General features: G+C 39.0%; 1 protein-coding gene across 2 annotated transcripts in view; it reads right to left on the reverse strand.

The window, feature by feature from the left end:
• Positions 1 to 2,432: 2,432 nt before the first annotated feature.
• STEAP1 (STEAP family member 1) overlaps positions 2,433 to 24,218 on the reverse strand; it is a 29,561-nt gene continuing 7,775 nt past the window's right edge. Inside the window, exons 2-5 of one of the 2 annotated variants that reach the window (XM_007530218.3) lie at positions 20,370 to 20,478; positions 15,153 to 15,665; positions 14,124 to 14,288; positions 2,433 to 2,788 (exon numbers count right to left, since the gene is read on the reverse strand). In XM_007530218.3, the coding sequence (XP_007530280.1) occupies positions 2,531 to 2,788; positions 14,124 to 14,288; positions 15,153 to 15,665; positions 20,370 to 20,447 (1,014 nt within the window). In that variant the 5' untranslated portion in view covers positions 20,448 to 20,478 and the 3' untranslated portion in view covers positions 2,433 to 2,530. Of the gene's footprint in view, positions 2,789 to 14,123; positions 14,289 to 15,152; positions 15,666 to 20,339; positions 20,479 to 24,218 lie in introns of those variants that run through there. The other variant, XM_060196267.1, reaches the window with a different exon arrangement.

Consider the following 24,218-nt stretch of genomic DNA (forward strand, 5'->3'; position numbering starts at 1 on the left):
TAAATAATTTTTTAAAAAACGTATTTTTTTTCAGAGTTAAAAATCCATAGGCATATTTACAACCACCTACCCCTAATATCTTGAGAATCTCATATGCATACCTCTACTTTCTATTTTTAGGTTATCAAATATATTTGGATTAAAGCTTGGTATAAGGACATTCATTTACTGTTGGACTTCCTCGGGGGTAACGAGACAGGAGCCAGTTCGCTAAAAGGGGTCTTCTAGTGTATAGTGGCAGCGGACCATACCCAAACCTGTTTTAGGGCACCGTTGTGGGGAATGGAACATCTTTATTGGTGCAGTTACAAGTTTATAAAGGGGTAGCTGCGTAGGGGAAGTAGCCAGCTGGCCAATGAGGTCAATATCTCCATATAAGGGAAAAGAGAGCAAGGCAATGAGAGGGTATGGATGATGATGCAGGAACAGGGAAATAGGAATATAAGGAAGGCGAAGCCCACCAGAAAGGGGGGAGGGGTGGGTGATGGGGCGAGGCTGATAGGAAGGTTGGAATTCCCCCGTGTACTCTTGCCACATCTTGCTCGACCACAAGGCTGGCATGCCAAGGGGAGACTGACAGACGAACTTGGGGGGGGGGTCAGCCATGCATGCTCAAGCACACATCAGACCCACAATTTATATCTAGATATTATTTGAAAAGACATTCTTTCCTTTCCATAATTGTTGCTAATCATGCTCATTGAGAGGAATAACCTGGCAATAATTGCTACTTATGCAATAATTATGTATATCTAGGAATCTAGATGTACATAATTCTTTCTTTCTCAAAGGAAAAAATAAAAACTTTCCTCACAAAACTACTCATACTTTGTACAAATTTCTAAGAAAGTTATGAGGCCAACTTTCTGAAACACTCAGAGCACAAATTGAATATGGGTATTTTTGTGTTTTACTTCTAAGGTCTTTATATATCTTCTTTTTATACTGGGAATCTCTGAAGTGTATAGTCTAAGTAACAGAATTAGTTTGCTGTTTATTTCCATGGTTAACAGAGACAGAACTCTAATAAGGGAGTCAGAACTCAAACATTGTACCTGAAAAGTTCATTAAAGTGCCAGTTCAGATTGGAACTCTGTTCCCAAGCTGTAACTTCTATGATTTCTTGGTACTAAGAAGGATGTAACTTGACTTCTCCCTCTCAATTTTTGTCATCTTGAAAAGCAGTTGAGAATGCAGGTAGTTTATTGGTTAGTTACGATTTGACATGTATCATGCTTAGTTAAGTGGTACCATAGTTATTAGGGTTTGTTTTATCAGCTTTGCGATTCTGTTCTCATTTTCCTTCACTCTTAACAGTAAATTATTTTTCGAGGGTATTATTTTTTTGCTCTTCTTGCAATTGTGCTATTACCTCCTTTCTTTACTTTTTTTCAGAGTTGTTTATTTACTTTCCCCCCTCTCCTCTTTCTTTCTTTCTTTCTTTTTTTTGCCATTAGGGTTATTGCTGGGGCTCAGTGCCCATATGGCAAATTCTCTGCTCCAATGTTTTTTTCTTTCTGTTTTTGATAGAGATAAATTTAAGGGGTGGGTGGGTAGAGAGACACCTGCTTCATCATTTATGAAGCTTCCTCACCTGCCTGTGGAGATCAAGTACTTGAACCTAGGTCCTCTCACATGGTAATGTGTGATCTACTCGGTGTACCACCACTTGGCCCAATAACCTATTTTTCATGGATTATGGTATCTTTTTGAGTATTGAAAAATGGTATTTCAAAGTCTTTTATTATTGATAATGTGCAGCCTGGTCATTTTATTATGTTTGGGACTATTGATCATAAAATGCTAAAACTATTTTATTTACTTGAAAAAAATTTAAAGATTTTATTTATATCTCAGCAGGAAGCCTGGTCCAGCCCCTGGAGGCTGGTTCTGGGGTAGCGGACAGGGTTGAGCTCAGAAATAATCAAGCCAAAGATTCTCCTTTCTTTGACCTTTTGACCTCTGTTTGCCAGCCCAAGAGTGGGTTTTATAGGGCTCTGACCACCCCTTGCTCACCCTCCTACTGACGGCCCAGTATCCTACCCTATCCAGAGAATTCCAGGTTGTAAGCTGTTTCTCTTTGGAGCTCATGCCAACTATTGTTTCCAAGTCGCCATCTTGGCTCCGCCTCCTAAAGATTTTATTTATTTACTCATGAACATAGGAGAGGAGAGAGAGAGAGAGAGATAGAGAGAGAGAGGATGAGCCAGACATCACTCTGGTACATGTGCTGCTGGGGACTAAACTCAGGACTTCACACTCGAGAGTCCAATGCTTTATCCATTGCACAACCTTTTGGACCACGTTTAAAAAATTTTTTTAATTGGAAGGATTAATGATTTACAGTAAACAGTAATTATTTTTTGCTTTTAATCAAATCTCCAAGAAAATACACATATTTAAATTCATCATTCATAAACAAAAAAGATACATTAAGATTTCCAAGTGAGCATTTTATTAAACAAATACAAATTTGAAATGCTTATGATAAAATATATCAACACTGAACAAAAAAGTGTGAAGTGTCACTTTACAACTGGGAAGACATCTCGGTTTTATTAATCTTGGTGACATCTTCCCAACCATGCCTAATCTTTAGTATCTTCTTCCTCAGGCATGGTAGGAATAGTACAGTTTTACATATCAGGACAATAATTGGAAGAAAAACAGCTATTATAAAAGTTGGAGGTGTATACCATATAAACTGCTTCATATCTATCCATTTATTCCAGGCAAAAACCAATGCATGTATTGTGCCCAGTAGAAGGGTAACAATTCCTAGCTTGCTCTGCAAAAGAAAGCAAAAATTATCTTGATGAAGACTGGTTTAACAAGTCTATTCTCTTCTATGTCATCTGGACTTGTCCTACGGTTTCTTCCTTCCTTCCTTCCTTCCTTCCTTCCTTCCTTCCTTCCTTCCTCCCTCCCTCCCTCCCTCCCTCCCTTCCTTCCTTTCATCTTTCCTTTTCTTTCTTTCTTTAATCATAGAGACACAGAGAGAAAGAGAGAGAAACCAGAGCATGACTCAGCTTTGGCTTAATGGTGGTGCTGGGACTTCAGAGCCTCAGGCTTCAAAAGTCTTTTGCATAACATTAAGCTGTCTCCCTAGCCCTCTCCTGTTTCTTGACAGAGTTCAATCACATTGTCCAAATCTTTCCTATTTCACCCTTGCTTTTTCATAATGAAGGCGTATCGTGATTATCTAGGCTAAGAAAATTCACAATCTTTTTCCCTTTCAGTTTCAGCTAATTGACAGAACCTTCCCTTTCTCCAAACTTTCTCTCTTATGACTCTGCATTTGTTTTAATTCTGCCTATCAAGAGATAATCTAAAAAGCAGAGCCATGTCTTATGTATCATAAGATCCCTGTCTGCAACACCCAAACAACAGTTTATGCATTTTAAAAGTTCAGTAAATATTGGTTGGCTGACTAGACACTACTGCAGAAATCAGTTGACTTTAGAGAGCTCAATCAACTGTGAAGGCAACAAAAGTGATTGATTTTGGTACATGAATAGTAAAATACATCGGTTTGGTCTTTGGTTAAGAAAACAAAAAAGAAATATTCTGATAAAGGGAAAAGGCATCAACAAATTTTTCAGTGCTTGATGCAGAGCTTTGAAGACAACACTCAGCTTGTATTGGAATACTTGGCACTAACTACCCAGATAAAGCTGCTTAAAAATAGTTGTTCATCTGGGAGTCAGGTAGTAGCGCAGCAGGTTAAGCGCACTTGGTGTGAAGCGCAAGGATCGGCATAAGGACCCCGGTTCGATCTGCAGGGGAATCGTTTCACAGGCAGTGAAGCAGGTATGCAGGTGTCTATCTTTCTCTCCCTCTCTCTGTCTTCCCCATCTCTCTCCATTTCTCTCTGTCCTATCCAATAACGACATCAATAACAACAACAACAACAATAACTACAACAATAATAACTACAAGGGCAACAAAAAGGGAATAAATTAAAAACAAAATAGTTGTTCATCTATGTAACTTAATGGCATTCTGACAGCAGTTCTTCCAATAACTTCTGACATTATCTACTGTTTACTACAAATGGTGATTAGCTTGCTAGAACAAATGTAACACAATTCTTCATCAGTAAGTTTTAAGCCTCAATGAATATGATTAAAGGGCTAAATTTATATTTTCAAATTGAATATCCAAGATAAATCATAGAACTAGTTTTTAAAAAATATTATTTATTTATTTATTATTGGATAGAAGCAGAGAGAAATTTAGAGAGGAGGGGGAGATAGAGAGGAAGAGAGAGGACGGCCTTCCCTGAATAGAGACGGACCAGTCTTCAGTTGAGGGTATATAAGTAGCTGTGCTCCCCAGCTAGAACCTCCAAACAAGCTCTCAAGAAACAGTAAAGTTCCTAGAAATATATGACCTTCCTGTGGTCCTGGAGGCACAGTGAACAAAGCATTAGATTCTCAAGCATGAGGTTCTGAGTTGAATTGCCAGGAACATATGTATCAGAGTGATATCTTTCTTTCCCTCTCTCCTCCTATCTTTCTCATTAATAAATAAATAAAAATCTATAAAAAAAGAAACTTATGACCTTCCAAAATTAAACCATAAAGAACTAGAAAACATGAAAAAGGCCAATCACAGCAAAAGAAATTAGTTATCAAGAAACTTCCTAACAATAAAAGCCCAGGTCTAGGGAGTCGGGCGGTAGCGCAGCGGGTTAAGCGCAGGTACCGCAAAGTGGAAGGACTGGTGTAAAGATACCGGTTTGAGCCCCCGGCTCCCCACCTGTAGGGGAGTCGCTTCACAGGTAGTGAAGCAGGCCTGCAGGTGTCTATCTTTCTCTCCCCCGTCTGTCTTCTCCGCGTCTCTCCATTTCTCTCTGTCCTATCAAGCAACAATGATATCAATAATAACTATCACAATAAAACAACAAGGCCAACAAAAAGGAATAAATAAGTAAATATAAAACGAAACAAAGCAAACAGCAAAAAAGGTCCAGGTCTAGGTTTTACAAATGAATTCTACAAAACCTGGAAGAGTTATAACCTATACTTTGTTAAACTCTTCAAAAATACTGAAAACACAGGAATACTCACTTTCACATATTATGAGGCCAATATTACTCTGATATGCAAAGCAGACAGAGACACAATACAGATCAATAAGAAAACTACAGATCAGTATGTCTGATGAACATAGATGCTAAGACATTGAACAAAATTCTAGCCAACCAAATACAGCAGTATATTAAAGACTGTACATCATAACCAAGTAAGATTTATCCCTGGAATGCAAAGATCATTTAATATACATAAATCAATAAATGTTATCACATTAAGGAAAGAAAAAACAAAAACCACATGACTATCTCAATAATGCAGAAAAAGCCTGTGACAAAAATCCAACATCACTTTACAAACAAACAAACAAAATGGGGATAGATATTAAATCCCTTAATCTAGTGGACTCCATATACAGCAAATCTACAGCTAACATCATACTCGATGGTAACTGAAAATATTCCCATTTAGATCAGGTACTCGGCAGGGCTGTACTATTAAACAAGTGTTACTATTCAACATAGTTAAGTTCTGGTCATAGCAATTAGGCAAGAGAAAAGAATTAAAGAGATACAGATTGGAAGAGAAGAAGTCAAACTGTCAATATCTGCAGATGATATGATACTTATATAGAAAAACCTAAATAATCCAGAGGAAAACTCATGGAAATTATCAAGCAGTACAGTAAGGTGTCAGCCCACAACATTAATATACAGAAGTCACTGGCGTTCTTTTATGCAAACACTAATACAGAACAAGAAGAAATCCAGAAATCAGTTTCATTCACTATAGCAGCAAAATCAGTAGAATACCTAGAAATAAACCTAACAAAAGAAGTGAAAGGGAGGGAGTTGGGCGGTAGCACAGCTGGGTAAGGGCACATGACACAAAGCGCAAGGACCAGCTTAAGGATCCCGGTTTGAGCCCTTGGCTCCCCACCAGCGGGGGAATCGCTTCACAAGTGGTGAAGCAGGTCTGCAGGTGTCTTTCTCTCCCCCTCTCTGTCTTTCCCTCCTCTCTCCATTTCTCTCTGTCCTATCCAACAACAATGACATCAATAACAACAACAGTAAAACAACAAGGGCAACAAAAGGGAATAAATAATAAAAATAAATACTTAAAAAAAAAGAAGTGAAAGGGGCACTTCTGGAGGTGGGGCTATGAAGAAGCAGCAGCTGTATTTCTCTCCTCTCCCAGGTCAACTAGGAATACCAAAGGAGACCACCTAGGACTGCAACAAGACGGGACTAGAACGAAGTCAGGAACCCACCAAATTGCCAGTGAGTGCAAACACATGTGGTTCATGGACAGAGAGGACCCTAGGGAGAGATTGAGTGGCTGGTAACAGTTCAGCAGTTTACCAGTTGTGACACCACCTCTGTTTTACTAACAAAAAGATGGCTGAAGGGAGGAGAGGACTCCCCTAAGACTCACCAAATAAAACTGTGAGTCTCCATTGCTACTGCCCTCAGAATCTGAAGCAGCAGGTGGGAGGCCTGTGCTGACACCAGGGGCCAGAGAAGTAACCAGGAAACTCAGAAGATCTATACCTCCTTGGCCTAGCAGTGGGGCTGTGAGAGTCTCTTTGCATAACCACTGGATTATCTCTGCACTGGATTATATCTGCTTTACCTCTTAGACAGGAGTCAGTGATTAAGCTAATAAGCCTACTTATAGTTTAAAAGTCCCCAGGTTCCCATAGCCTACAGGGAAGAAAAAGAACAAAAGAGGCTTTTAAAGCACAGTGCTCCAACTCAGGGATTAAAATAATATTGAAACAACTGTCAATTTCCACAACTGTGAACCCTTTAATTACCTTACTTAGGCACAAATCAATCCAGGCAAGAGTGATTAGGAATTTGGAAAGTACTGAGAGAGGGAACTCATAACATAATATATAAAATGGTTAAACCAACAAGAAAATATTGGAGAAATGAACCAGGACAAGAGCCCAGCTGAAAGCCCCCCAAAGGGTGAAGCACAAAATAATGAGGGTAACATCCAAACACTAGTTAAGGAAATAATCACAGGAGTGAGTAAAGAGTTTGAAAGAATTGTCATCAGACATACAGAAACAACAAATGAGACTCAGGAAGAAAACACTATTTATCTCAAGGTTATTAGAGAGCTGAAAGCTGAAATAGCTGAGCTAAGAACACAATTAGATGAACAAGTTAAAACAGTATCAGAACAGGGTAACAAAACAGATGAACTCCAAAAACCAGTAGAGGGCAGAGAGAATAGAATCAATGAGGCTGAAGACAGATAGAAAGATTGAGGATGAACTAGAGACAACTAAAAAGAAGAGATCTCAAAAAGAGATTAAGAGATACTGAAAACAACAACAGAGACCTATGGGATGACTTCAGCAGAAATAATATATGCATTATTGGCTTACCAGAGGAAGAAAGAGAGGGAGGGGAAGAAAGCATTCTTCAGGACATAATAGCTGAGAACTTCTCTAGTCTAGACAACATCAAAGACATAAAGGTTCAAGAAGCCCAGAGGGTCCCAAACAGAATTAACCCAGACTTAAAGATACCAAGGCACATCATATTTAGAATGGAAAGGAATAAGGATAAAGAAAGTAGCTTGAAGGCTGCAAGAGAAAAACAAAGAGTCAACTACAGAGGAAAACCCATAATATTAGCAGCAGACTTCTCCACACAAACACTACAGGCCAGAAGAGAATTGAAAGATATCCCTTGAGTGCTCAATGAGAAAGGCTTTCAACCAAGACTACTGTATCCTGCTAGACTGTCATTCAGACTAGATGGAGGCCTAAAAACCTTCTCAGACAAGCAACAGTTGAAAGAATCAACTATCACCAAGCCTGCCCTGAAAGAAGTTCTGAAAGGTTTCCTATAAACAGACCACCATAAATATGCCATCTATCAGAATACTCTAAAAATCTACAAGAATGGCGTTAAAATATCTTTAGTTTTTGATATCAATAAATGTCAGTGGCCTGAATTCTCCTATTAAAAAGCACAGAGTAGGAAGATGGATCAGAAAACACAACCCAACAATATGCTGTCTACAGGTAACCTACCTAACTCAGGAAGACAAACACAGACTCAAATTGAAAGGATGGAAAACTATTATACAAGTCAATGGCCCAGAAAAAAGGGCAGGAACATCTGTTTTCATATCTGACATGATATATTTTAAAATAAATAAAATTTAAAAAGATAGGGATAAACATTATTTAATGTTCAAAGGATCAGTCAACCAAGAGGACTTAACAATTATTAACATCTATGCACCCAGTGAGAAGCCATCTAATTACATCAAACATCTACTGAAAGAGCTACAGCTATATATTAACAGCAACACAGTAATAGTAGGGTACTTCAGCACCCACTCTCTCAGCTTGACAGATCATTCAGGCAGAAATTTAATAAATACATGAGGGAGCTAAATGAGGGTATAGATAAATTATAAGTATGGACATTTTCAGAGTCATTCATCCCAAGAAAATTGAATATACATTTTACTCAAGTCCACATGGGTCATTCTCAAAAATAGACCATATGTTAGGCCACAAAGACAGCATCAGCAAATTCAAGAGCATTGACATCATCCCAAGCATCTTCTCAGACCACAGTGGAATTAAACTAACACTTAACAATCAACAAAAGATTAGTAATAGTCCCAAAGTGTGGAAGCTCAACAGTGCCCTATTTAACAACTACTGGGTCAAAGAGGAAACCAATGAAGAAATCAAAAATGTTTCAAGAGTTCAATGAAAATGAAGACCCAAGCTATCAAAATATTTGGGACACAGCTAAGGCAGTCCTGAGAGGGAAGTTCATAGCCATACAAGCACACATTAGGAAACAAGAAAAAGCACAAATAAATAGCCTGATTGCACATCTTAAAGACCTAGAAGAAGAAGAATAAAGGAACCCTAAAGCAACCAGAAGGACAGAAATCACTAAAGTTAGAGCAGAAATCAATAACACTGAAAATAAGAAAACCATACAAAAGATCAATGAAAGTAAATGTTGGTTCTTCGAAAGAATGAAAAAAATCAACAAACCATTAGCCAGACTCACAAAATAAAAAGGGGAGAAGACCCAAATAAATCAGCTCATAAGTGAAAGAGGAGATATCACAACAGACACTGCAGAAATTCAGCATATCATGCGAGACTTCCATGAACAACTATATGCCATCAAACTAGAGAATCTGGAAGAAATGGTCGATTTCCTAGGTACCTACGAACTTCCAAAACTAAGTAAAGAGGAACTAGATGACATGAACAGGCCCATCACAGCTAATTAAATTGAAACAGTTATCAAAAACCTTCCCAAGAATAAAAGTCCCGGACCAGATGGTTTTACAAATGAATTCAACAAAACCTTCAACGAAGAGTTAATACTGCTACTTTTACAAGTCTTCCAGAAGATTGAAGACACTGGAATACTCCCTTCCAGCTTCTATGAAGCCAACAGCACTCTGATACCAAAAGCAGACAGGGACACAACCAAAAAAGAAAACTACAGACCAATATCTCTGATGAACATAGATGCTAAAATTCTATTGAACAAAATTCTAGCCAACCAGATACAGCAGTATATTGAAAAGATTTTTCATCATGACCAAGTGGGGTTTAATCCACGCATGCAAGGTTGGTTTAATATACCTAAATCAATCAATGTGATCTACCACATCAATAAAAGCAAGACCAAAAACCACATGGTCATATCAATAGATGCAGAGAAAGCCTTTGACAGAATACAACATCCCTTTATGATCAAAACACTACAAAAAATGGGAATAGATGGAAAATTACTCAAGATAGTGAAGTATATATATATAGCAAAACTACAGCCAACATCACTCAATGGTGAAAAACGAAGTATTTCCCCTCAGATCAGGTACTAGACAAGGATGCCCACTATCACCATTACTGTTCAACATAGTCATGGAAGTTCTTTCCATAGCAATCAGGCAGGAACAACGAATTAAAGGCATACAGATTGGAAGAGAAGAAGTCAAACTCTCCCTATTTGCAGATGACATGATAGTATACATAGAAAAACCTAAGGAATCCAGCAAGAAGCTTTTGGAAATCATCAGGCAATACAGTAAGGTGTCAGGCTACAAAATTAACATTCAAAAGTCAGTGGCATTCCTCTATGCAAACACTAAGATAGAAGAAGTTGAAATCCAGAAACAATTACTTTTACTATAGCAACAAAAACAATAAAATATCTAGGAGTAAACCTAATCAAAGAAGTGAAAGACCTGTATACTGAAAAGTATGAGTCACTACACAAGAAAATTGAAAAAGACACAAAGAAGTGAAAAAATATTCCATGCTCATGGGTTGGAAGAATTAACACCATCGGATTGTGGAAGATGGCAGAATAAGAAGCTGCTAGTGGCTTGATCTCTGACTACATCTACTGGAAATGTCGCCAGGTTCCAGATGCCATCAGGATGCCGGCCAGGCTTCCCTGGACTGAAGACCCCACCAATGTGTCCTGGAGCTCCAATTCCCCAGAGACCCACCTTACTAGAAGCAGACTGGGAGTATGGATCGACCAGTCAATGTCCATGTTCAGCGGAGAAGCAATTATAGAAGGCAGACCTTCCACCTTCTGCAACCCACAATGACCCTGGGTCCATGCTGCCAGAGGGATAGAGAATGGGAAAGCTATCAGGGGAGGGGATAGGATATAGAGATTGGGTGGTAGGAACTGTGTGGAGTTGTACCCCTTCTACCCTATGGTTTTGTTAATTTATCCTTTCTTAAATAAAAAATAAATTAAAAGTAAAAAAAAAAAAACAAAGAACACCATCAAAATGAATATACTACCCAGAGCCATAGACAAATTTAATGGTATCTCCATCAAGATCCCAACCACATTTTTAGGAGAATAGAACAAGTGTTACAAATATTTATCTGGAACCAAAAAAGACCTAGAATTTCCAAAGCAATCTTGAGAAGAAAGAACAGAATTGGAGGCATCACACTCCCAGATCTCAAATTGTATTATAGGGCCATTGTCATCAAAACTGCTTGGTATTAGAACATAGTATTAGTGACACTGACCAGTGAATAGAACTGAGAGCCCAGAAGTAAGCCCCCACACCTATGGACATCTCATCTTTGGCAAAGGTGCCTGGACTATTAAATGGGGAAAGCAGAGTCTCTTCAACAAATGGTGTTGGAAAAAAATGGGTTGAAACCTGCTGAAGAATGAAACTGAACCACTATATTTCACCAAATACAAAAGTAAATTCCACGTGGATCAAGGACTTGGATGTTAGACCACAAACTACCAGGTACTTAGAGGAAAATATTGGCAGAATTCTTTTCCACATAAATTTTAAAGACATCTTCAATGAAACTAATCCAATGACAAAGAAGACTAAGGCAAGCAGAATCCTATGGGACTAAATCAGATTAGAAAGCTTCTGCATAGCAAAAGAAACCACTACCCAAACCAAAAGACCCCTCACAGAATGGGAGAAGATCTTTACATGCCATACATCAGACAAGAGGCTAATAACCAAAATACATAAAGAGCCTGCCAAACTCAACAACAAGGAAATAAATAACTCTATCCAAAAATGGGGAGAGGACATAGACAGAATATTTACCAGAGAAGAAATCCAAAAGACTGAGAAACATGAAAAAATGCTCCAAGACTTTGATTGTCAGAGAAATGCAAATCAAGACAATGATTTTAAATTTTATTTATAAAAAGGAAACACCGACAAAACCATAGGATAAGAGGTGTACAACTCCACACAATTCCCACCACCAGAACTCTGTATCCCATCACCTCCCCTGATAGCTTTCTTATTCTTTATCTCTCTGGAAGTACCACTAAATTTCAACAGACACAAAAAGAAACTCCAAATGGGTTAAGGACTTGGATGTTAGATCAGAAACTATTGGTAGAACTTTTTTTCTATCTACCTTTTATAGGTATATTAAATTGAAGAAGTCCAGTTGCAAGGAAGGAAAAGCAAAAATATACTAATGGGATTACATCAAATTGAAAAGTTCGGGAGCCAGGTGGTAGCACACCAGATTAAGTGCACATAGTGTGAAAAGTTGCTGCATCTCAAAATGAAACCACCATCCAAACAAAGAGATTCCTTACTGAGTGGGAGAAGATCTTACATGCCTTACATCAGACAAGAGGCTAATTACCAAAATATATAAAGAGCTCACCAAACTCAGCAATAAGAAAAAATGACTCCATTCAAAAAGTGGGGAGAGGATATGAACAAAACATTCTCCACAGAAGAGATCCAAAAGGCCAACAAACATATGAAAAAATGCTCCAAGTCACTGATGGTCAGAGAAATGCAATTAAAGACAACAATGAGACACCCCTTTACTCCTGTGAGAATGTCATACATCAGAAAGGATACTAACAACAAATGCTAGAGAGGTTGTGGGAGCAACCTGCACTGCTGGTGGGAATGTAAACTGGTCTAGCCCCTGTGGAGAGCAGTCTGGAGAACTCTCACAAGGCTAGAAATGGACCTTCCTATGACCCTGTAGTTCCTCTCCTAGGGATATGTCTTAAGGAATTAAATATATGCATCCAAAAAGAACTGTGTATACCTATGTTCACAGCAGCACAATTTGTAATAGCCAAAACCTGGAAGCAACCCAGGTGTCCAACAACAGATGAGTGGGCAAGAAAGCTATGGTCTATATACACAATGTAATACTACTCAACTATTAAAAATGGTGAATTCACCCTCTTCACCCCATCTTGGGTGGAACTTGAAGGAAACATGTTAAGTGAGATAAACCAGAAAGAGAAGGACAGATAATCCTGAGTCCCCTGGGTGGAAGATCTCACCAATGTGTTTTGGAACCTCACTTGTTTCAGAGCCCTGCTCCACTAGCGAAAGACAGAAACAGGCTGGGGGCATGGAACTAGATTGGGGATCCAGAACTTTGGTGGTGGGAATGGTGTGGAGTTTATTTTAATTTTGTCCTTCCTTGGGGGATTAATGGTTTACAACTGACAGTAAAATACAGTAGTTTGTACATGCATACCATTTCTCAGTTTTCCACATAACAAACTAACCCTCCTCTATGTTCTCTTCTGCCATCATGTTCCAGGACATGAGCCCTTCCCCCAGCCCCAGAATCTTTTTTTCCTTTATTGGGGGATTAATGTTTTACAGTAGATGATAAATACAATAGTTTGTACATGCATAACATTTCCCAGTTTTTCACATAACAGTACAACTCCCACTAGGTACTCTGCCATCATGTTTCAGGGCCTGAACCTCCCCCCCCCCCCCCCCCCACTGACCCCAGCATCTTTTGCTTTGGTGCAATTCACCAACCAGTGTGGAGCTGTATCCGTTATCTAGAAATTTTGTAAATCTATATTAAATCAGTAGTAAAGAGAGAGAAGGGTAAATATAGGATGATCTCACTCATAGACAGAAGTTGAAAAATAAGAACAAAAAGGGAAACAAAAAGTAGAACTTGGATTTGTTTTGGTGTATTTCAGCAAAGTAAAGGTCTCTGAGGGGCCAGGTGCTTTCTGGTCCTGGTGTATAATGGTAGAGGAAGAAATAAGATGGGGGAGAGAGTGTTTTGCAGAAAACTGAGAAATTTTACACATGTACCAACAACTGTATTTACTATAAATCAGTAATCCCCCAATAAAAAAAATTAAAAAGAAAGAAATCCCTACTGTTGGAAAACCATTACATTTTATGGGGTGAAGTCAAAATACTTGATGATATTGTAAATATGAAAGAATATCTACCTTTTTGAGGGACTGAATTTATTTTATGCATTATTATTTTTTAATATTTATTTTTTTATTTATTCCCTTTTGTTGCTCTTGTTTTATTGTTGTCGTCATTGTTGTATAGGATAGAGAGAAATGGAGAGAGGAGGGGAAGACAGAGAATGGGAGAGAAAGATAGACACCTGCAGACTTGCTTCACCACCTGTGAAGTGACTCCCCTGCAGGTGGGGAGCTGGGGGCTTGAACTAGGATTCTTATGCCGGTTCTTGTGCTTTGCGCCACCTACGCTTAACCCGCTGCACTACCACCCAACTCCTCTATTTTATACATTACTTACCTGAATGTAGTGAAATTCTCTCCATGTCAAAGAGTCACTCACGGATGGAATAGATGTCACAGCCAATAGAGCCAGTATTGCAAGTGCCATAATTCCTAGAGACACATAAATTTCCATTCTCCAAACATCGTGCTCAATCCAGGAACTCTCTCTCTTTTGTTGGACCTACCATATGAGAAAGAATGCAAATAATACTTGTTTAATTCTTATGAGCTAATTTCTATATTTCCACTGTCAATATGGTGGCACTGATAACCAGAATAGCTACAAATACTGACTTTTGCACTTGCATTTCTCTAAATAAATGATATGAGCCACTATTCTCTTTTCTTGAATGCAATGTTTATGTAATCTAGTTTACTAATCTATACAATAATCATTTAATGACAAATTATAATATGTAATATGAACAACTAGCATTAAAATTAATGTTTTTTTAAAATTTTTTATATTTATTTTCCCTTTTGTTGCCCTTTTTATTGTTGTTGTAGTTATTGTTGTTGTTATTGATGCTGTCGTTGTTGGACAGGACAGAGAGAAATGGAGAGTGGAGGGGAAAACAGAGAGGGGGAGTCACCTGCAGACCTGCTTCACCGCCTGTGACGTGACTCCCCTGCAGGTAGGGAGCCGGGGGGGCTTGAACCAGGATCCTTACACAGGTCCTTGTGCTTCGCGCCATGTGCGCTTAACCTACTGCACTACCGCCCGACTCCCTAAAATTAATCTTTTAAGGGTGGTAGAATGTTAAAATGTATCTCTATTTATGAAAAAATACTTGTTTATATTGTTAATATTTTCCGTTAAAGAGTTCACTTATTATTTTCAGTTAAAAAAAAAAACCATTCCTCAGTGGCTTAGTACACAACTAAGTTTCAGTAAAGTTACAATAAAAATAAAAGCAAGTAGATAACTTTCTCAACACATAGTTTTAGCAGAGGATTGGATTATGGTGTTAGAATAAGAAAGAACTAATTTGTTAGAGGTTTCAGACTTTTTAGATCAGTATTACAGTCAATATTATCATCTTACCTGTTGATATGCCCAGTTTAGCAACTTGTATCTGTAGGATCGTCTCATTGGATAGGATAGACTATAAATTGCATGCAGTACGGCAAAAAAGAAACTGAGAAGTCCAAATTGTTTTCTTGCTAACATCCACCTATCCAACCAATATGGAAATTTCTTGTACTTGGTTCCATTACGAAGCTGTGTAATTGCTGCTATCACACCTGGCAAATAAACTAGTGCCAAGAGGGTGATAGAAACCATTGGCAAGACTTTGTTGATGACCAGGATTGGAATTCTATAAAAATACTGTTGGCGAGAAGTAACCAAAGGGTGAATTATTTCCCTCAGAAGAGTGTAAAGAAAAGTGAGAGATGACACAATAACAGCAACTTTAACTGGTAAGCGCCATTTTGGAAACAGGTCTTGTTTACGCTGCAGCTCTGGGGGACACTCAAATTCGTCAAAATGGGTTGGTTGGTGAGAGTAACAAAGCTCAGGTCTTTTCAGCATGCTGGTCTCTCCCGATTCTTTATTCTATAAAGGAAGGAAAATAACTATTTCAAAATTGAGTAAAGCAATGGGATTTTTCTTAGTTATGTCTTGTTCATTGTGATTGTGTGTAAATAAGAAAACTTAGAACCTTGCTTTTTTTTTTTTTCTTTTTAATACTGGCTAGCAGAAGATATTAAAATGTCCTTAGTTGGGAGTTGGGCGGGGGCTCAGCGGGTTAAGCACATGTGGTGCGAAGCGCAGGGTCCAGCATAAGAATCGGTTTGAGCCCTGGCTCCCCACCTGCAGGGGAGTCACTTCACAGGCAGTGAAGCAGGTCTGCAGGTGTCTATCTTTCTCTCCCCCTCTGTATTCCCCTCCCCTCTTCATTTCTCTCTGTCCTATCTAATAACGACAACAATAATAAAAAAAAACAACAAGGGCAACAAAAGGGAAAATAAATAAAATTAAAATATCCTTAGCATTCATCAAAGGACTTCCAAGCTACACTGGGATTCTAAATTAGTTTCTGTTAAATATTTTTTAAGACGAAATAATTTTTCAAATACACACTAGGGCTCAAATCACTGTGTTCCAATCTTGAATATAAGAAAGGATGGAATAATGCAACTAAAAAAGTAAAATTGAAAAACAATAAAAAGTCCATTAATCTTTGGTAAAAATAGTAAAACTTGTAGCAGTTGTATTTGATATGTATATTTATTGGGTTTATATTATTGGGATTACAGGGTAACTTTGTAAAGAAATTAAAAGTACTTGCTTTTTAAATTCCAGCACAAAGAATTAGCAGTGGTATCATTATTAATACTAGAAAAAATATGCAATTTTCATTATACAGTATTTCACTTTTATTTTTTCTTATATTTCTTATGTATAGATAGATAAACAGTCTATTAGTAGGTGCACAGGCTATATATTGGGTTGTTAGAAAAGTCATGACTAATTTTTGCATAAAAAAAAATGTGGTCTGGGTGGTACTGCAGTGGATAAAGCATTGGACTCTCAAGTATGAGGTCCTCGAGTTTGATCCCCAGCAGCACATGTACCAGAGTGATGTCTGGTGTTCTCTCTTTCTCCTCCTGTCCTTCTCATTAATAAATAAACAATATATTAAAAGAAAAAGGAAAATATATGGGTTTTTCATGACTTCCAACAACTCAATAAACAGTTAACTATTGTAGGACTGAGCTACTGAGGTTATGGTTCTTTATTCAGATTTATTCCTAGGTACTTGATAATACAAAAGGTGGCTGTATTGCCCCCATAGAAGAAAAAAATAAAACCAAACAAACCTCAAAATAAGAACTTCATAGCAATATTTCATATTACTACTCTTGGTTGCTCATAGTATCTATACGTAGAACCACAATATTTTAGTATTTGAATGGATGCTAGTAATTATCTTGTTGATGCCTTCATTCTATGCAAAGTATTTCTGAAACATATTTAGTTATTTATAATCCTGTGTGAAAGACCAGAACAGAGTTCAGTACTGGAATGTTCAGTGATTGAACCTGGGACCTCTGAAGTCTGCATAGAAGGTGCATAACCAATACATCTTGCTCTTCCAGAATATTTTTTCATTCACATCATTTTCTTTTCTTTTTTAAAATCTATTTTATTTTTCTTATATTTGATAGGACAGATAAAAATTGAGAGCGGAGGGGGAGGTAGAGAGGTACAGAGAAAGAAAGATACCTACAGCACTGCTTCACAGTTCATAAAGCTTTCCCCCTTTAGGTGGGGACAAGGGACTTGAACCCAGATCCTTGCATATTATATGGTAACATGTGCATTCAACCAAGTGCACCACCACTGGTCCAGTTTCTTTTTTCTTTTTCCCAATGTTTAAAAATGATCTCTTAGGACTGGGTGGTGGCTCACTCAGCAGAACATACACATTACTATGGGTGAAGTCCTGGCTTCAACCCCTCAAATCCCACCTGCAAGTGTCTTCCCTTCTCTCTGTCTCTCTCTCTCACTGTCTCTCATCTTCTGTTAAAAAAAAAGGAGGAAAAAAAATGGCCACTGGGAGTTGTGGAGTGGAGCAGGCACTGAGTCCCATAGATAATCATGGTGGCAAAACAAACAAACAACTATTTTACTTTCAGTAATTGCCAGTTATATTCAATGCTTTTTCTATTACTCCATTTAGAAGGAAGTTTACATCAACATATGGCTGGATAAATAAGTTATGAAATATATATGCTAGTGAACACAGTGAATACTAATGTGCACCATTAAAAAAAAAAAGATGATCCTTTGGGACAAAATAGGTGGAACCAAAGGTGATTATGTTTAACATGCCACTAATAATAAAGAATATAATATAACATAGTAAAGAAATGAATGGCGACTGCTGGGTGGTTTTACTCATATTCAGAATCTAGAAAACTGAAACATACGAACTGGCAAAAACAAACAAATAAAAAACGAAACCACCAGAAGTGAACAAGTTGTTTCTAAAACTTTGTGGAACTATGGTGGTTATCATTGGGAGGGTGGGGGCACAGGATTTTGGTGGTTAATACAGTTGAAACTATTCCATATAACATTAATTATTTTTTAAATTATCTTTATTTTTAAAATAGAGACAGTCAGAAATTTAGAAGGGAGAGGGGATGGAGAGAGACAGAGAGACACCTGCAGTACTGCTTCACCACTTGCAAAGCTTTCCCCCTGCAGGTGGGGACTGGAGTCTTGAACCTGGGTCCTTGTGCATTGTAACATGTGCACTCAACCATATGCACCACCTGGCCCCTCCATATAATCTTATAGTCTTATAAATAACTATTAATCACAAACACAAAATGGTTCGAAAATTAAAAAAAAAAAAGAAATAGGAGGTTGACGAACATGCTATATAGCTTGTCATCCCTGCATGTTAAAATAATCAAAGTACAATCACATGAGATAAATTTTGTCTTAAATGTGGAGAATAATAAACTAGTAAGCTAAATAGAAAATGATTTTATTTTATGGCCCAGAAGGTGGATAAATTATTGATCCTTTAATCATGAGGTCTCAAGTTGGACAGCTGGCATAACATGTGCCAGAATGATGCTGTTTTTTCCCCCACCACTCTCTCCTCTTTCTCTAAATAAATCTTGGGCTGACAAAATAGCTTGCTTGGATAATGTGCACGATCCAGGTCTAAGCCTGGCCTTCATTGAAAATTTTTGTGCTATAGCTTCTATTAGTCTTTCTCTGTCTTCTTGTCTTTATCTAAAAACAATAACAAAACCCAAATATTAAAAAAAGATTTTATCTTATGCACACCATATTTTAATTTTATTCTATTTGCCACCAGGCTTGTTGCTGGGACTTGATGACTGCACTACAAATCCACTGATCCTGGCAGTCATTTTTTCCTCTTTAAAATTTTTTTTAAAAATGATATTTATTATTAATTGGATAGAGCCAGTCAGAAATTGAGAGGGAAGGGGGAAACAGAGAGGGAGAGAGACAGAGAGATACGTATAGCATTGGTTCACCATTTGTGAAACTTTCCCCCTGCAAGTGGGGACTGGGGGCTTGAATCCAGGTCCTTGCACAGTGCAACATGTGCACTCAACCAGGTGTGCCACCACCTGGCCCCTCCAATTTTTTGTTTTGATAGAACAGAAAGATATTAAGAAGGGAGGGGATATGGAAGGGAAAGAGAAAGATAGCTACCTGCAGGCCTACTTTACTTCATGAAAAGCACAAATCCGGGTATTTAAGCATGGTAATGTTTGCACTCAACTGCCTGTCCCTCTTACATCATATTTTATAGTATAATATCTTAATATCTTCATTTCAATTATTTTCCCTATTGAAATAATTACGATACAATATATATGTATTTTTTGCCTCCAGGGTTATTGCTGGGGCTCAGTGCCTGCACCACGAATCTACTGCTCCTGGAGGCCATTTTTTCCCTTTTGTTACCCTGGTTGTTTTACCATTGTTGTGGTCATTATTATCATTGTTATTGATGTCGTCGTCGTTGTTGGATAGGACAGAGAGAAATGGAGAGAGGAGGCGAAGACAGAGAGGGGGAGAGAAAGATAGACACCTGCAGACCTGCCTCACCGCCTGTGAAGTGACTCCCCTGCAGGTGGGGAGCCGGGGGCTCGAAACCAGATCCTTCCACCAGTCCTTGTGCTTTGGGTCATGTGTGCTTAACCCACTGCGCTACCGCCTGACCCCCAAGATACAATAATTTTTGTCAAAACCTTAGCTGTGACCATTAGAAAAGGTGAAGAATTAAAATCCAAAAATTTACATCACTTTTTCAAATACTATAGTAAGAAGTATGTAATATTAAGATGGGGCAAAAGTGGCACAGGTTATTTTTACTACAAAATTGGATGTATTTGGAAGGCAGCTATGCTCAGCACTATACCACCAATGCAAATTGGATGTATTTGGCTGAATGATGACACATAAATTTGTTTAACAGTCTCTTTGTAATCATGGGCATTGGTGACTTAAACATCTCAGAACCACAAGATGTTAAAAAAAAAAGGAAGAATCTTGGTGATAATTTGGCTCAACTTTCTCACAATCTACATAAATCAAGACTTGGAATTTTTAGTGGCTCATTTAAAGTCATTCAAGAGTTCTTAACAGTCAACATACTATTTCTCTTGCATACCCTACGGGCATCATTAGAAAAATCACTTTTACAACTATATAGTACAGGATCTGAATTACGTTATAGGATTTAATTCATTATGATTATACCACATAATCATCTTCTTCTACATTTCTCCCAGGTTTCATGTTCCAAAGCTCTTGATTTGTAGTGTGTCTGTTTTCCATTAGTCCTATGGAATAGTGTGGCTTCAATTACCTATGAAAGAAAAAAATAAGCAACTTCTTAAATTTCTTGCTAATTATGTCTGATGAAACAATATGAAATTTTTACTAATATAAAAATGACAGTGGCTGAGGAAGCTGGGTCCTGCAATGAGAGCAGCCTAGAATGTTTCTAGCTATGACCATGGAAAATGAGCTCAGACAGACAGGGATGCAGAGGGCTAACAGGCTCCTGTGACCCCAGATCAGATTGATGGGGTTTATAGTTAACACTATTTATATAATTTCCCCATATTTGGGAGCTACTCTCTGCCCACATCCAGCTTTCTAGTTCTATTCCTAACTCTGACACCATCTCTCCAGACAATACCTTTAGCCCACCTTTATGTTAGCTGTCAGACTCAGGCAAAAACTAGTGAAGTCATGGGCCCCCTGGAATATACCTAAAATAGACCTACTAGCTTTTTCCAAAATGGAGACCCCAAATCTCATCTGCTATATTCTTACCTTTAGGTTCCTATTATTAAACAATTTGTTCTGTTTTGTATCTCCATGCTTTTTTGGACACCAAGCTGCAGACACTACCATGACACCAACTTGACTTCCCTTGGTAGGTGACTTCACCAATGTACCCTGGAACCTCACCTCTCCAGAACCATGCTCCACTAGGGAAAGATAGAAACAGGCTGGGAGTATGGATCGATCTGCCAACACACATGTCCAGTAGAAAAGCAATTACAGAAGCCTTCCACCTTCTGCACCTCATAATGATCCTTAGTCCATACTCCCAGAGGGATAAATAATAGGTGTTGGTATGCATGAGACCCCTTCTGTTTCATTTGGTTTAAATCCCCCCTGCTTAACACTATTGTATTTACATAACCACTGCATTCTATTTACATAACCACTGTTAACAAGCACCACCCTCCCTCCAGGGCATTGGTGGTTCAGTGATAGGATTCTCACCTGCTCCGCCCCCTCCTTGTCACACCCTGATCCTCTCCTTGTCACACTCTGATTTTCACCAGTCACTTTTCTCTCCACCCTCTCTATGTCACATCCTGTTTCCACCCTACTTGGCAAGTATATATAAAGACAGCATTGTGAGTTTTACAGTACCTTTAGTTTAGCTTAGCTTGGTATTGATTGTGCTGCATTCTGCATGAATAAAGAGATACTGCCTACAGCTCAACCATGAGTCCCTGGTCGTCTGTTACCCACCCGTGAAGCCAGCCAGGTGAAAACAACATAGCCCGTCGAAACAACATATGGCGCCCGAACAAGGGACTGACATAAGCCCTGAAACAGAGACTGGCACCGACGTGGGACCTAACCCGCCCATTGCCCAGGTAAGTAAACTTGGCTACCCATCCACCATGCGTTGCCTTTCTACTTATGAAGAGGTTTGCCAAAGCCTCTACTGTTTCATTATGAGACAGTTTCTCTGTCTCTGGAACATTTTACTCTGGGCCACACTTCGGTTCCCTGACCAGGAACTTTGGTTTCTTATGACCGGGATCATAGAGCTTGGGAGATGCACGGAGATTTCTCCTTGGACTTTCTGGATTCCCTCTCCCATGTTTCCTGAGGAAAAGGACTACATTTTGCTCTGGGCCACAGTTTGGTTCTTTATGACTGTAGTAGACCTTGGGATATGCATTGGGATTTCCACTGGGACTTTCTGGACTTCTTCTCACGTTTCCCGCTGAGAAGGACTACTCTAATTTGAGGAGTGTTCTCCAGTACCCTGGCAGTCCCCAAGAATGGAGACACGTGGTTAGTTCTACTCTCCTGATTGGATTCTTTCTTCGATGGGAAGAAGCTTTTAAAAATGGGTGCCTGGAGCAATCCAGCAGGAACAGTCAGAAGCACCCTAAATGGAATTTCGAGGAGCTTTTTGGACTAGGACGCCCTCCGGGGACTCTTAATACTACATGGTGAGATCTTGATAATATGGTTCAAGTTGCGTTTCATAAGAGAATGATTTGAATGACTGAATTTTTGTATGACCTTGACTTAAAAAAAAATGCTGGACGCAGCCATGATTTCTAGAGACATCCAGAAACAATCCAAAAAATTGTTTTTTCCTCCCTTGATTTCTTTTTTTACGTCTTGGTATAAATCTGAAATGTTTAATCCTGAAACGGCATGAGTTATGGGTGGGGCAGATAGTGCAATGATTATGTTAATTATTCTCATGCCTGAGGCTTCTACCATGGTTCTTCTGTTTACCTTTCCACATTTTATTGAGTTTAAACTGTTTAAACAACCTTAAAATCATACTAGAAAGGACTTCCAATTATAATGGAGTTATCAATTATAGTAAACTTCTAATCTGCTACAAGTTTTGTTTGACAAGTAAGTGAATTTCAGCTGTCAAGTCTTCACATGAAAAAGCATCTACTCAAATGGAATTCCCAGAAATCCATTTGGACCCTTGTACCCCGACATCGCCCACAAAATGGAATGACTACAACACACCCCCGGAAACCAATGATGTGACCTGGCACGACCTGAAGAAACAGATTCACAGACTCCAAAGCTCACTCTCTACAGAAAAGCAGAATTCTGGTGGCCGACATTCCCCATTGAGACAGACGTGTAGCGTTTCATCCTCTGGCATTTTCTTCTGTGATCAGCTACTTTGGACTGACACCTCCATCGGACTTACTGGTACATGCTGCTGTGTTTCTCAAAGACTAACTTCAGCCAATTGCCTTGAGACTTTATAGACCATGCATGTCCCCTCGCCTGCAGGCTCTGCCCCAGAGGCAGAAAACTCCCCCTCCTTATTAGGTTATGCCCACAGAGGCATGAAGCGCCCCAAGAGGCAAGAGATGCCCACAGAGGCAGGAAACACCCTTTGAGGCAAGAGATGCCCCCAGAGGCATGAAGCGTTCCCAGAGGCAAGAAATGCCCTTTCGCCTACTAGGCCTTGCCCTTTGAGGCAAGAAACGTTCCCCTTGGCATCACACTGGTTATTGCTGCTCGCCTATTTTGTTTTCCATGTCTTATGCCAGTTCTTTTGAAAACGCCTGTAAGATATAGGTTTCTGTTCACCCCACAATGGCCATTAGTTAAAAAGAAAGGGGGAATTGTTGGTATGCATGAGACCCCTTCTGTTTCATTTGGTTTAAATCCCCCCTGCTTAACACTATTGTATTTACATAACCACTGCATTCTATTTACATAACCACTGTTAACAAGCACCACCCTCCCTCCAGGGCATTGGTGGTTCAGTGATAGGATTCTCCCCCTCCTTGTCACACCCTGATCCTCTCCTTGTCACACTCCGATTTTCACCAGTCACTTTTCTCTCCACCCTCTCTATGTCACATCCTGTTTCCACCCTACTTGGCAAGTATATATAAAGACAGCATTGTGAGCTTTACAGTACCTTTAGTTTAGCTTAGCTTGGTATAGACTGTGCTGCGTCTTGCATGAATAAAGAGATACTGCCTATATGAGTCCCTGGTCGTCTGTTACCTGCCCGTGAAGCCAGCCCGGTGAAAACAACATAGCCCGTCGAAAACAACAAATAGGAAAGCTGGGGATCAGGTGTTAGCACAGCAGGTTAAGTGCACATGGTGTGAAGCACAAGGACCGGCTTAAGGATTCTAGTTTGAGCCCCTGGCTCCCCACCTGCAGGGGGGTCGCTTCACAGGCGGTGAAGCAGTTCTGCAGGTATATGTCTCTCCCTTTCTCTGTCTCCTCTCCTCTCTCAATTTCTCTCTGTCCTATCAAAAAACAACAACATTACTGGCAATGACAACA

Source organism: Erinaceus europaeus, chromosome 8, assembly GCF_950295315.1.
Source record: "Erinaceus europaeus chromosome 8, mEriEur2.1, whole genome shotgun sequence".
NCBI lineage: Eukaryota > Metazoa > Chordata > Mammalia > Eulipotyphla > Erinaceidae > Erinaceus > Erinaceus europaeus.